The following is a 14334-nucleotide window of genomic DNA, read 5'->3' on the forward strand; positions in this document are numbered from 1 at the left end:
CTTTCTAAGTGCTTTGCACATACGAATTAATTTAACTTCACAACCACCAAGAAGTTAAGCAGTTGCCCAAGGGCACAAACCTAGTAGTGGAGGAGTGAAACTCAGGGGTTCTAGCTCCAGAGCGCATGTTCCTAACCACTATCCTAGAGTGTTGCATAGCTCCTTTGGGATTTCTGTATCAAGAAAGAACGGGTTAAAATGAGGAAGGATAGGAAATGTGTACAATATCAAATGCCCACAGACCAGCTTATGAGCTTATTTTTAAAGTAAAACAATTAAGTAAAACTTAGAAATTACAGAAATTCTCAAAGGTGGGGAGGGGAAAGTGGAGACAATCTTCCATGGGGCTGAAATATATAAAATCACTCTTTATTTACAGAGTTGACATATTTAATCCGTGCCCTGTTAAGCCACAAATTCACTTTTTCTCTTCAGTAGATTCTTTCCTTGAAAAACTTTAAACACAAGTTTATGTGAATATTCAGAAATAAGCTAAAGTTAATAAGATAAAAATCTTCCACTTTAACTTATTGCTAACTTAGTGTGAATTTGAACAACCCAGAGATAAAAGTAGTTATCTAAGTACATTAAAACTTCTGAAAAGTTAAAACTCCTGGTAGTGTAGTGAATACAATGCCAATGTGATCAGTTTCCCTATCAAATTTTTTAAAAAACTACAAATAATTCTTCTTATGAGCATAAAAATATTATAGTCCATAAATATCAAATCAGGCTAAAAAGTGATTTAATTGTTTAAGTATTAAATGACATTCTATTTCTAACCAGATATATACATGGAATCAGTAATTTTAATAAATATGAAAAAATATACAACTTTAAAAGTTATTAAAGATAACTTATAGTATTTTTAAAAAAAGCAAATTCACAGAATACCTTTATATTTTAACTAAAAATATAGCTCCTAAGTTAGGTGTCATATGTGTATAAAGCAATATTACCTCCAGAGTCAAGAGACTCCTCGGATCTGACCTTAACAGAAGTAACAGCACTATCAGAGATGTCTTGATCATCTTCAGTGTCCCCTAAAAAAGAAAGAAACGATAGACTAGTATAGTCTCTACTCAAATGCTCTAAATAGCTGGATTAAAAAACAAAAACAAGCATTCAACATTAAAGTAAAATCTTTTTGATGATCAGATACAAAATTGTTCTTTATTATGTTTACTTATTCTGAGTCACAATGTTTTAAATAAGCTAAAATTGAGCTCATTTATTTTACATTCTCTGAGGCATATAATTATATTCCAACAAATATTGAGAGTAATGTTTACTAAGATTATATTCCGAAGCTTGAAAAAAAAAAAGAAAAAAAAAGGGAGCATTAAATAATGGAAAAATTTTACCTTATTAACTTCAACTTATTAGTGTGTAAATTCAGACAAGATTAGTATATGCACACATGCATATACATGTATATGCATGTCCACACACAAACATTTCAATATGGAGGTGACTAATTTCAGAGTATGGTGGGCTTTAAAATGAACTAAATGGTACTGCACTATTCAAACATAGGCTGGTTATGAGAATTTAAAAAACTGTTTTAATAACATAATCAAATGCCAGCATGTCAGAAACTGAAAATACTAGCTTTGCTTAAAATTATTAACTCAGACAAAAGATGCTTGAAATGTACAAAGGCTATCAACACTCATTCTATACTATTTTACCTGCCTATTTGACAGTTAAGATAAGCATGATTTTTTTTTTCCCCCTGGAGAAAAAGACACTATTTTCTGCTCTCACTCTTAAGTATCTATCAAAATTCTAATAATGGTAACAAAAAAAGATTAAGAATATACTGTATGATATTTTAAAAGAAAATACCTTCTTCGGAGAAATTGACCTTCTGTGGGACACTAGTGGCTTCTAGAAGAGAAAAGCATACATGTATATAACATTAAAGGCTAAAGCTTAGGAATAAAAACATCTAAATTAAGAAAAGGGACCATAAAGATAAAATGAACTATTTTTTTGTTAAATCCAAGAAGAGTCTATTATTTCCCTCTACTCTATTTCAGGAATAAGTTTGATATAAACTAAAGTCAGAGCGCTTATTTTTCCTTTACCCACAGGTCTATTTGTACTCTAAAATGTAACCTGTATTTGCAGACATTAGAATTTAATAGAATGGGATTGTCAACACCCACAAAATAACTTCTGAGATTTTGATTGGAATTGCATTGAGTCTATAGATTCACTGGGAAGAAGTGGCATCTTGACAATATTGGGTCTTCCTCTATTGATGAAAATGGAATTGTCTCCTTCATTTATTTAGTAGTTCTTTGATTTCATTAATTGGTTTTTTTAGTTTTCCTTAAGTCTTATACACATTTTATTAGATTTATACAAATATTTCATTTTGGGGGATGCTGACAGTAATTATATTGTGTTTGTAACTTTAAACTTCTCTTGTTCATTGCTGGTATATAGGAAACGTGATTGATTGGATATTAAAGTTGTATCCTACAACCTTACTATATAATTGCTTATTAGTTTCAGCAGTTTTTGTCCATTCTTTTGAATTTTCTACATAGATGATCATGCCACCTGTGAACAAAGACATTTTTATTTCTTCCTTCTCAACTTGTATACCTTTTATTTCCTTTTCATGTCTTATTGCATTAGCTAGAACTTACAGCACAATGTTGAAAAGGAGCAGTGAGGGCATCCTTGCCTTATACCTGATGTTACTAAAGCTTTCAGTTTCTCATCTCCAAGTACATCTGCTGTAAGGTGGTCTTTCTGTAGACAGTTTTAATCAAGTTGAGAAAGTTCCCCTCTATTTCTAGTTTACTAAGAGTTTTTATGTGAATGGGTGTCGGGGTCTGTCAAATGCTTTCCATGCATCTACTGACATGATCATGTGACTTTTCTTTTGTTTGCTGATGTGCTAGAATACATTAATTAATTTTTAATAATTTTCATGTACATTTTTGGGGTTTGGTATTTCTGGTTCTAGCATATGGGCTGGTCACCAACATGTAGGTGGTGGTTAGGAAGTGGTTAAAAATAAATGTTTATTTTAATGAATGCATAGATTTTAGGATCACAGAATAAAAGCTTTTAAGTTAAGACTTTTGCTAATATGTCTCATACTTTAATAAAACATTACTTGGCAACTTAAGAAAAATCACCTGAAATTAGCACTTAATAATCAGATTTTATACAAGGTTTTAAACATTCCACTTGTCTTTATCTTTTTAACCTAAGCTGCAAAATATTTATAGGTATACTGTATATTTAAATACTATCTGATAATGAATCAGCAGCATCTATGACTACATAAGTTTTAATTTCATTTCCCTCTTTTGTTACTCAGCTTCCTGTATTTTAAACTTCTTGGCTGCTACATGCATATGTTTAAAACATTAAATAAATATACCCAGCTTATGTGGCTCAGTGGTTGAACATCAACCCATGAACCAAGAGGTCACTGGTTTGATTCCTGGTCAGGCACATGCCGGGTTTCAGGTTAGATCCCTAGTAGGAGGCATGCAGGAGGCAGCTGATCAATATTTCTCTTTCATAGATGTTTCTACCTCTCTTTCTCCCTTCCTCTCTCTGTAAAAATCAATAAAAACATATTTAAAAAACATTGAATCGATATATATGGTACTATTCTTCTTTATGCTCATAAAGAAGTTCTGATAAATTAAAATCCTTTTTGGAGCAATAATACCCTTAATTTTAAAAAGTTACCTGTGGCTCTGACAAATATATAGACACATGACAATAATTAAATGTGCTATTATGCTGTAACTTTTCCAACAACCTCAACCAATTACAAAAAGGTACTTTCAGAAATCCTAGGTCTTTGTTGCAAGAATAGATCACTTACAACCATATTCTCTGATGGAGACCACTAATTGTAACACTTTGTTCACTTTCTTTTGTATGATCGCAGTTTTTTGTTTGTTGTTATTTTTTTAAAATGTATTTTATTGAATTCAGAGAGGGAGTGGGATAGAGAAACATCAATGATGAGAGAGAATCACTGACTGGCTGCCTCCTGCATCCCACCACACTGAGGATTGAGCCCACAACCCAGGCATGTGCCCCTGACCAGAATTGAACCTGGGACCCTTAAGTCCACAGGCCGATGCTCTATTCACTTAGCCAAACCGGCCAGGCTGTTTGTTTTTTATTGACGTTTTTAAAGAAAATACACGCCCTGACTGGTTTGGCTCAGTGGATAGAGCGTTGGCCTGTGGACTCAAGGGTCCCAGGTTCAATTCCGGTCCAGGCACCACAAATAAAAAAAGAAAAGAAAATACAAAGTTCCTGGTAATTTCTACTACTGTATAAGCGTTTCTATTCCTAGAGATCTGTGGAATGTGTTGGTGTGAGGAGGGAAGGGTACTCAAATACAAGCTTTGCTTACCTTGTTTTTTGTCTGGGGGCAAAGATATAAAGATTTCATAAAATGAGATTATCATGCTTTCTCAAAGGAAAGACCAGATAGGAGTCATTGTGTCTCCTTCCTATCTTCTTGTGCTGTCAGTACAACCTCGCTTGGAGTGTTACAACAAATCCTTGTCCAGGCATGGATGTACCTCTTTGAATGTACTCTTAGAACAAACAAATGACAATTTGAGTGATTTGCTGTCTTTATTCTTGCCATTGGTATAAACAAGGGGTCAGCAAACTTATTCCAGATAGGGCCAAATGGCAAATATTTTAGGCTTTGTGAGCCATGTAAGTTCTCTGCAGTTCACATATATATGAATACACATATTCTCATAGATATGTATGTGAAGTATAAGTATTTCACAAAATATAAATTTTTTTTTAAGCTCGCAAACTGTACAAAAAACAAGACTGCAGGTCAGATTTTACTCAGAGGCTATAGCTTTCTGACCCTGGTAAAGATACCTTTAAGAACAGTACCTGTAAAATTATTCGATGCCAACCATGCTTTTGAGAACAGTCAGAGTGGAGCAGCAGGAAGAAGAGGTTAAGGAATAGCTTGAGGCTATTACTAGTATTCAAGTTCCATGAGTAACCATTTGAATATACTCCATTCTCTGTATTAATCTCAGAAATTTCCTTCAAATTGGAAAGCACGTGATTTAAAGTTAATCTTTATTATAAAATACTTATAAAAATAATTTTTATTCAAGCATAGAAAGTAGAAGTGCAGGATTATCTTAGCTCAAAGTCCTCTTCCAATTAAGAGTCTGACTAAGTCACCCAAATAAATTCAATAAATGAAAAAAAAACACACCAATTTTAAAAGAAAAATAAAAAGGTTAAAAAAATAAAAAGAACCTGACATAAAACATTCTTTCTTTAAGTTTTAAAATAGAGCACTTGAGAAACTGGTGTCTGGGTAAAAGTCCACAATTGCTGTGTATTTTCAGTATCCAGACACTAAAAATCCTGAAGTCTCTAAAGAAATTAGCCTCAGCTTAAGTGAAAGACAAATTTTTTAAAAGCTGCAGCTATTTATAAAGAAAAATTAAGCCTCTCTCCTTTTGACTCATCTCCAAATTTAGAAAAGAACTGTAACTTAAAACTAAGTCTAACCACAATCAATGTAGATTCACTTAAAGCCACAGATCTTGGTGTCTCATGTCCTATATGAATAAAACACCGAAAAGAATTAAAACTAGGTCAATAAACATGGCGAAGGACACTAAACTTACTATAAAAAAAATTTCAAGTTCACTTCCTAAGTCAAGAAAAAAACCTTAATTGGTAAGTTGTTATCTCCTTTCTCTCAATAGTGTGACTTTAACAAAGGCTAACTAAAATGAAAATGTATTTGTTCTTTCACGAATTTTAACAATAGTATAACAAAATACATAATTTCAAATAGAATAACCACCAAGGCTGTTAAGAAAGGTCTTGGTCATAGGGACAGTGTGAGATAATGAACAAAGTAATATTTTCAAGCCAGTGGAGCAAAAGTGTGCACTCCTGTATTCTACTGATAATCAGAATCCTCAAAAAGAACCTAGAAAAATTAGAAATTAACAAACCTAATTCACTCATTTCAGTATTTCCATTTGTTTCGTATGCTGAATCTGCAAGAGAGATAGAGAGAAAAAGATTAGAGCTTAAAAGGAAATGCATCATATGGTTCTTTACCACAGGTTCATCATCAAAACCATAACAGATCTTTATCATTGTAATACTTGATAGTCATAAAAAAAAAATCAACCTAACTTTTTCTTACAGAATATAACTGAGGAATAGAAAACTAATGTGAAGATAAATAAGCTTCCTTTTTACTTCCCATAATAAAGCATCTTTATGGGCCAAAAAACTCTGAAAATGAAGCAGAAGTAGACTTCACTAGTTTTCTTTCATAGCCATGAAATCAATTGAAGGAAACACTCTTTTAAGGTATTAGTCAAAAAGAAATGTAGCCGAAACCGGTTTGGCTCAGTGGATAGAGCGTCGGCCTGCGGACTGAAAGGTCCCAGGTTCGATTCCGGTCAGGGGCATGTACCTGGGTTGGGGGCATATCCCCAGTAGGAGATGTGCAGGAGGCAGCTGATTGATGTTTCTCTCTCATCGATGTTTCTAACTCTCTATCTCTCTCCCTTCCTCTCTGTAAAAAATCAATAAAATATATTTAAATTAAAAAAAAAAAAAAAAGAAATGTAATGGAGGCAGGGAAATTTTATAGCCCTGAGCCACAAAGCCTCTGTCTTGAATTTTTTATTAGCCTTATACTGGAAAGAATAAAAAGTCCCTGACCCTAGTTTGAAATCATCGAGCTAACAAAAAGAAACATGTAAAAAACACCTCTTAAAAAGGCTGAAGAAGCAAGCCCTTTATATTGTTATATAAAAATATGTCACAATATATGTTAAATAAAAACAAACATTATAGAGGTGCAAAAATATTTATTGGGCTAAAGGGAGGAAAGATCATTTATACATGAATTTCCTTATATCTCCATAAAATATCTCTGGAAGAATACCTAAGAAACTGACAAAATTGGCTGCCTCTGATGAGATGGGTGGGTAAAGAAGAGGGGGAGCAGGATGAATTTTCATTGTATATTTACAGTAACTTTTGAATCATATGAATTTATAAACTCCATTTATAAAAATGTTAAACCGACAGACAAATAATTTCTTACCAGATCGTGGACTTCTTAGAGGGGGTCTAAGCAGGTTGAGTACAGGATCTCCACTCATCACTAACATGGGAGAAAAAACACTTAAGAACGTGTAAAATATCCAACACACTAGGTTTATTATACAGTCATCTATTAAATCGACAAAGGTGTTTCTGTGCTTTCCATTATGTGAAGTATAAGGATACACTAGTGAACTAGAGACAAGTTTCCTGCCATAAAAAATTTACGGACTTGATGGAAAAATTGATAATTTTTTCCAGCAGACCGTATTTGTATAAAAGGAAAGGAATACCAAATAAAACTCTCCTAAATTTCTCAGTTAGAAACCAAAATCTGATGCTATACACCTCAAGTTAATATAATACTGAATGTCACCTGTAATTGAAAAAAAATTTTCTAACGAAAAACAATCTGTATGAGCACAGAGAAGAAAAAAACAAAAAAAACCTTTCCTGCATGCTCCAGTGTGTGTGTGTATGTGTGTCTGTATATATATATATGTGTGTGTGTGTGTGTGTGTGTGTGTGTGTGTGTGTGTGTGTATATATATATATATATATATATATATATATATATATGTAAGATACTTGAAGGAGACAAAGTACCAGGAAGAGGTATCAGATGATCAGTGACACAGTTATTTTTACTAGGTTGTTTTAGAAAGTGGCCTCTTTGGTTAGGTCTTTATTCTTAAGGGCATCTTAGGATAAATTTCTCTCAGACCACATCAGTGACCCTACATGCAATTACAGAATATATAATATTCAAAATACCAAGTTAAACTGAAAGTCTATAATGCTATAAAGAAGAGGAAGGGCCTATCCTTAAACTTGTACTTAAAGCAAATCTTCCAACAAAGAGTGACTCCCATTTAATAATTCCTCTGCTAGACAGACTTTACAAGCATTTAATAATTCCCTAAATTTTTTTTCCTTTCATTCAGAAGCATGAGATGGGAGCATGTCAAATGCTGGATATAGAAAGATTTATAAAAGCACCTTTTAGAGCAGTGATGGCGAACCTATGACACACGTGTCAGAGGTGACACGCGAACTCGTTTTTTTGGTTGATTTTTCTTTGTTAAATGGCATTTAAATATATAAAATAAATATCAAAAATATAAGTCTTTGTTTTACTATGGTTGCAAATATCAAAAATTTCTATATGTCACACGGCACCAGAAGTTAAGTTAGGGTTTTTCAAAATGCTGACACGCCAAGCTCAAAAGGTTCGCCATCACTGTTTTAGAGTAAGAGAACCCTGAGTATCTCCAATCTCCCGAAGATGCACATAACTGGATTTCTAGTTATATAGTATGCACAGTGTACTATCAAAATATTCCAAGTAATCTACTATATAATGGTCTATAGGCTGACACTCAACAGTCTTCAGTACATCAATTCACTTAACTCTGTAATTTTTCTTTTTTTGTTATTGTTAATCCTCACCTGAGGATATTTTTCCATTGATCTTTTAGAGAGAGTAGAAGGGAGAGGGAAAGACAGAAACATCAACGTGAAAGAAACGCATCAATTGGTTGCCTCCTGCACGCATCCCAACCAGGGCCAGGGCTAGGGAGGAGCCTGCAACCAAGGTACGTGCCCTTGACAGGAATCGAACTTGGGACCCTTTGGTCCACTGGCTGACGCTCTATCCACTGAACCAAATGGCTAGGGCTTAACTCTGTAGTTTTCATAAATTTACCCTAAATTTTAAAAATAAGAAAATTTTGCTTCTTCAGGTATAAGGGACATGCAATTAAATCTACTGTAAATAAAATTTCAAGAATATGCTTTTTCCAAATGGCCTGAAAAGTCTGATTATAGCACCGATTACTCAAAGCATTTTTCTAAGATAGTTTATAATCTTAACACAGCAACATAGGCTGTTCAAGGAATTAAGTTTAAAGAGAACTGAAGTTGAACCAGATGTACTTTATTCTAAATTGAGAATAGAACAGTTCAAACTATAAAGCATAATTGTCTTAGAAGCAATGGATAAGAAAATAAGTCAGGATTTGGGTTAAAAAATCCAGGGATGACCAGTTTCAATAGTTATAATCATCTGATGTGGGACTGTCCTAATATCAAAAAAAGCAAATTGAAAATAAATGGAACTAAAACAAAAGATACTAAGCACTAATAAATTTAGTTAATTCTTTCCCCTGCTTTTCAAAATACAGTGGGGCCTTGACTTACGAGTTTAATTCGTTCCGTGACGGAGCTCGTAACTCAAATTACTCGTATGTCAAATCATAAAGTGAACAAATGAGACACTTGATGCTGGGCTGATGTTGTGGTGTTCACTGTGACGTTCGCTGCGCCAACTAGCGGTGGGGTATCTGAAGCTGGCTCGTAACCCGAATTTTAGCTAGCAACTCAAAGCCAAAAATCGGCCGAGAGATGGCTTGTATCTTGAAAAACTTGTTAGTCGGGACACTCGTAAGTCAAGGCCCCACTGTAGTTAAGTTTTAAAAACTTAAGTAGATTATCAAATGTAGCCTATTTCCATGTTACATTGAGATACTAAGATGCAAATATTTTTAGACTTTAACATCTCTGAATTGGGATGCATCACACCATCTATGGCATATTACAGTTTACTGGCAGCATTTCTTCCTTCTAAGTGGTACGTAAAACAATGACAGTGTATCTTACAAATGATATCTTAGATTTCATGAAATGTAGTATCAAATGGACAAGACTGACTTTTCTATGCAAACCATTTAACCCATTTTAAATGAAAGGCGGGTTAGGCAGTTCACCCATTTATACTACTGGGTAGCTAATTATTACATGGGAGAGTGACAGTGATACTTGGGGAAAATAAAAGGGCCTTGTGACTGAGTAAGTTATGAGACACACAGTTATGTGACTGAATTAATACATATGAAGTGACTGGCACTTAGTAGGCACTACAGTACTCGTACGCTGTCTTTCCTTGACACATTGCTTAATTCAATAAACAACTATTAAGAAGATTCACTGAAACTGAATGAAGTATGATTTGGGACACCTGATGAACCAGGTTATAATCTGTACATAAAAAAAGTTGCCGGGTTACGGGAAAAAAACCAAAATCACTCTCTCACCTGAAGTCTCTTGTGTTCTCCAGACACTTTTCTTTAAGACTGCTTGGCTTACAACAGTTTGTGGAGATAGCTCTTCCTCTAAAGAATAGATAAGACAATTGTCAAAATTCAGAATACATGATCTGGGTAGAGAGTATATATTCATGTTAATAGCAAAATATGAGCAGAAATGCAAGTAATTCATTGCTTTAGAAATGTGAAATTAAGTTTACCAGAACTTACAAATGTACCTAGTCAGCACTACAATTAAAAAACAAAACGAAACAAAAAACTCGTCCCCACTGATGCTTTACCACAAAAACATATTATTTTAAAAATTTTAAAAGATGGCTAGAGCAGCAATTTTCAACGTGTGTGCCGCAAGAATTTTTAAAGCACGCAATACCTGACTATTTAGGGACACTGACCTCTTTTCCCTTGGGTTTTCAAATTTTAAAAATGACAGCCATCTGGTGTAAGTGATTCAAAATTATGCCTTTTTTGTTGTTGTTCGTATCGGTCAAAAATATAATTTTTGGTGAGCACAGAATTTTAGTAATTAGTTGATGTGCACCATGAGATGAAAAAGGTTGAAAATCGCTGGGCTAGTATCAAATGATGTGGAAGAAAGCAGGAGAGTACAAAAATGTTTAGATCCTTATAGATGTACTTAAATAGAGGCACATCCTTTATGTGTTAGAAATATTAACTGACACAGCTGCATTAGACTCTGGAGAAGAGTCCGTACAATTTAACAGGTCTTGTTAAATAAAGATGTGCAAAGCATTCTTCCAGACATTGAAGGAGATACAGAAGCACTATCAAACATATATGATAGGATCTCTGTCTTCAGGAACACACGGGGTGGAGCAAAGTAGGTTTGCAGTTGTACCAGAAAGAGTCCATTCTTGTATTATTATTATTTATTAATTACTGTATGACTTCCCATAGGAACAACTGTCTTGAGTGACGACACCCTATAGTAATTTACATATCTTTAACATAAAGTTTCCAAAATGAACACATCTTCAAATGCGTCAGCACTTCATAGGTCATCAGGTAAACGGGCAGCCTATTCCTCTACTCTAAGCTGAAAATCCACGTCCTCTTCATATCTATCAATGGTCTAAGTATGTAATCCCATTGTGATTCAGACCCCCGGCTTCTTACCTCATCGGTGCCTTACATGGGCTAACATGAAACATCACCTGTGACTCTGCCTGGTGGGGGCCTGGGGGCAAGGTGTTGATTCGCCCGTGACTCATGTAAAACGATACACTAACTTTGTCAGCATCCTTCTGGCCCATTTGTCGGGCTACTACTACTTAATCGTTGGGATTACAATGAGGGCCCCCAGAATGGCGAAGGTTGGGCACAGACCACCACACGAGAAAGGGCAATCGGCTCCAGTCCATCAGACCCAGAGGGCTTCCAGTTCAAGATGACTGGCCGACCCCACCTCGGTGTACGGATCTGGGCGGGGTCTCAAATCAATGCACCGACTACTCACAGATCCCCTCCCTCGTCCCTCACGTGGACAGTGCAGGGAAAAGACTGGGAGTTGGGTTAGAACCGTAATCCGCAGCTGGGAACTTTTGGCCTCTGAGTATGAAAGGAGGAACTATAAGCGGCTTTAGCAGAAACAGCCGCCGGCTAGAGGAAACCGAAGTGAAACAGAGCCTGGGGCGATCCGATGTCCCGCCAGCCGCCCGGCTCGCCGTCCCGCGTGAAGACGTGCGGAAAGAGGCAATCCCGACACCCCTAAACGGATGCCCAGGGCTTCCCGGCTCTGCTCGTTGCCCCGCGCGACTGCCTCTCGTCCTCCCGCCTGTGCCTCTTTCCCCCCTGCGGTCGGGGTGGGCGGGACGAGAGGACCCACTTCACCCGGGCGGAGGAGCCACGGGAGCCGGGGCGGGGATGAATGAGCTCCGCAGGGACAGCCCGCCCGCCCGCCCTGCCTCCCTCCCGCACTCGCTCTCGGACTTGCGGGGCTGTTACCTCCGTCCGCCTCACCTTCAGAGGAATGCGAGTCCCGTAACCGTCTCCGGACCGTCACCGGCTGTGGCGGAGGCTGCTGTGAGTTCTCCTGCTGGAGGCGCGCAGCCCTTCGCGTTCTCATCTCCACGGCTTCCTGGAGTCGCGGCTGCCTCCGCGGCTGAGACCGAAGGTTGTAGGCGCTCTCTCTCACTTCCTCTTTCGTAGCATGGGGCCGGAACTCCTTTAGCTGGATTCGTCTTCCCATCGGAGACCTATCTTTGGCCACCGGGGGCTCGAAGTCGCCGTACACTTCCGGCGGCTCTTCCGAGAACCTCACTTCCCGCCGGGCGTGGCGTGACGGCGACGGAGTTCCGTGCGCAGGTGCGTCACTGCCGCCGCCCTGTTCAGGGGCGAGCCGGCGCCTTCCCTCCCGCAGGGGGGCCCGGGGTGTCACGTGCAGCCCCCATCCTTCAGTAACCGACTCCGCCCGCCGCCCGTCGCCCGCCATAGTTGTTGTCGTAGCTTGCGTCTATCGCCCCTAGATGGTTTGGGGGCCCTAAGTTCACCTGCCGTTGGTGACGATGGCTTTTCGGGGTGCCGGGCGGTGGTCGCGGTGGTCAGGGAGGTAGTTGCGAGTCGCCGGGGCTGCCGCCTGCGTCGTCGCTGCTGTGCTGCAAACCCGCCTCTGGGCCCATGGTGTGTCCGAGGGCGAGGGCTGTGCGAGAGGCAGTGCTCTGCTGGGTCAGCTGCTGTGGGTCACTCCCGCCTCTTGGCTGCAGGCGCCAAAGAGGAGGAGAAGAGGGAGGCGGCCTTCGCTGTCCTCGGCCTTGGAGGAGAGAGGGAGGGGACGATGCAGAAGGGACAACCGGCTGGGCAAATGGTGTGCCCTAAGCCCAGCTGCTCGTGGCAACTGTTCCCCGCGCGCGGAGACGCCCGCGCTGGCAGCCGGTAGCGAGTGTGGGAAAGCGGAGGAGACGGGATGGAGAAGTGTCGCGCCGCCCGCCCCCGGCTGTTGCGCACTTTTTCTGGAACCTTTTTGACCCGCCTTAGCCATGCCTGCAAATGCCCCTAGCAGGCAGGAGTGATGATGATAAAGATACTTTTGCAGGTGTCAACTTTCCTTGGAGAAGAATTTGGTTTCAGGCTCTTGATGAGAGCATTTACCCGGTTTTAAATTGTAAGTCACCTGTTGAGTGTAGAAATGGGAACGACAGGCACACGAGGGTGGGTGGGTTTCCACCAGTGAAGCGAACGCACAGCACATGTCATTCCTGGGAAGCTCTTCCAGCAGCGCCGTTCTGAGCCTGGGTGCTGTATTACGGACAGGGAAATAAGTGAACGAATACAGGGATTAAAGACAGCTGTAACTTTAACTTGTGATCCGTGATTTTTACTTGGATGCTGGGCATGACTCGATGACACTGCATTTGATTTGGGGATTCCTGTGTTTAGTTTACTGAATAAAAAGCACTGTTAGTTTCATATCCGTATACCGTACTTATGGATGTAGATAATTACAAATATGTAACCAAATTTATATACACTTGGGGGAGGGGAATTAAGTTAGTGTAAAGTCTGAAAAATTAAAAGATTGTTACCTTCAAAATATACACTTCAAAATCCTCCTCTTGGAGGATTCAGTGTATAGATTTTAAAAAGTGAGTGATCCTGAAAATTTCGAAGGTGTTTATTTTTTCCAGTATTTTAAATCACCTTAGAATGATTTTGAGCAACTCATTTGTTCAAACTGGGCACAAATTTCATTATAATAAAATCTTAACATGTTCTATGTTTTCACTAATAGGCCATATATTTGGTCACAGACACAAGGAGTTGCATGCTTTAGAGAGGGAAGTTTTAGCCTGTTAGTGTAGCTTAGCTTTGTTTGCTATATACAATATAGCCAAAGAAACTGGAGAAACAGGCACAAGGCAGATGCTAGCTTTAAAAAAAAAATCTTTTAAGGGCAAATTAGAAGCATATTCTCCCTTGTCAGCTTGAGTTAGTATGTTTGGAAAACTTGTGGGACTTCTTTTCCAACAAAATGCTTGGTCAATACCTGGCTTTTGTTTTAAGTAATACTTTCTGCATAAGGTGCCTATTATATTACTCATTAAGCTATAATAGTAAAAGTTCTGTAATGCAGTTATTAAAGGATATAAAACTTTAT

The 14334-nt window shown here is 38.1% G+C and overlaps 1 protein-coding gene across 5 annotated transcripts in view; it reads right to left on the minus strand.

Annotated features, from left to right (window-relative positions):
• The window catches only part of TOR1AIP1 (torsin 1A interacting protein 1), a 30039-nt gene extending 16896 nt beyond the window's left edge, over positions 1-13143 (minus strand). The window contains exons 1-6 of one of the 5 annotated variants that reach the window (XM_059673677.1): positions 12186-13143; positions 10209-10286; positions 7118-7177; positions 6006-6050; positions 1849-1890; positions 960-1043 (exon numbers count right to left, since the gene is read on the minus strand). In XM_059673677.1, the coding sequence (XP_059529660.1) occupies positions 960-1043; positions 1849-1890; positions 6006-6050; positions 7118-7177; positions 10209-10286; positions 12186-12672 (796 nt within the window). In that variant the 5' untranslated portion in view covers positions 12673-13143. The remainder of the gene's footprint in view (positions 1-959; positions 1044-1848; positions 1891-6005; positions 6051-7117; positions 7178-10208; positions 10287-12185) is intronic. The other 4 variants (XM_059673676.1, XM_059673674.1, XM_059673675.1 and 1 more) reach the window with 4 other exon arrangements.
• Positions 13144-14334: the final 1191 nt, after the last annotated feature.

Source organism: Myotis daubentonii, chromosome 18 (genome assembly GCF_963259705.1).
Source record: "Myotis daubentonii chromosome 18, mMyoDau2.1, whole genome shotgun sequence".
NCBI classification, from domain to species: domain Eukaryota; kingdom Metazoa; phylum Chordata; class Mammalia; order Chiroptera; family Vespertilionidae; genus Myotis; species Myotis daubentonii.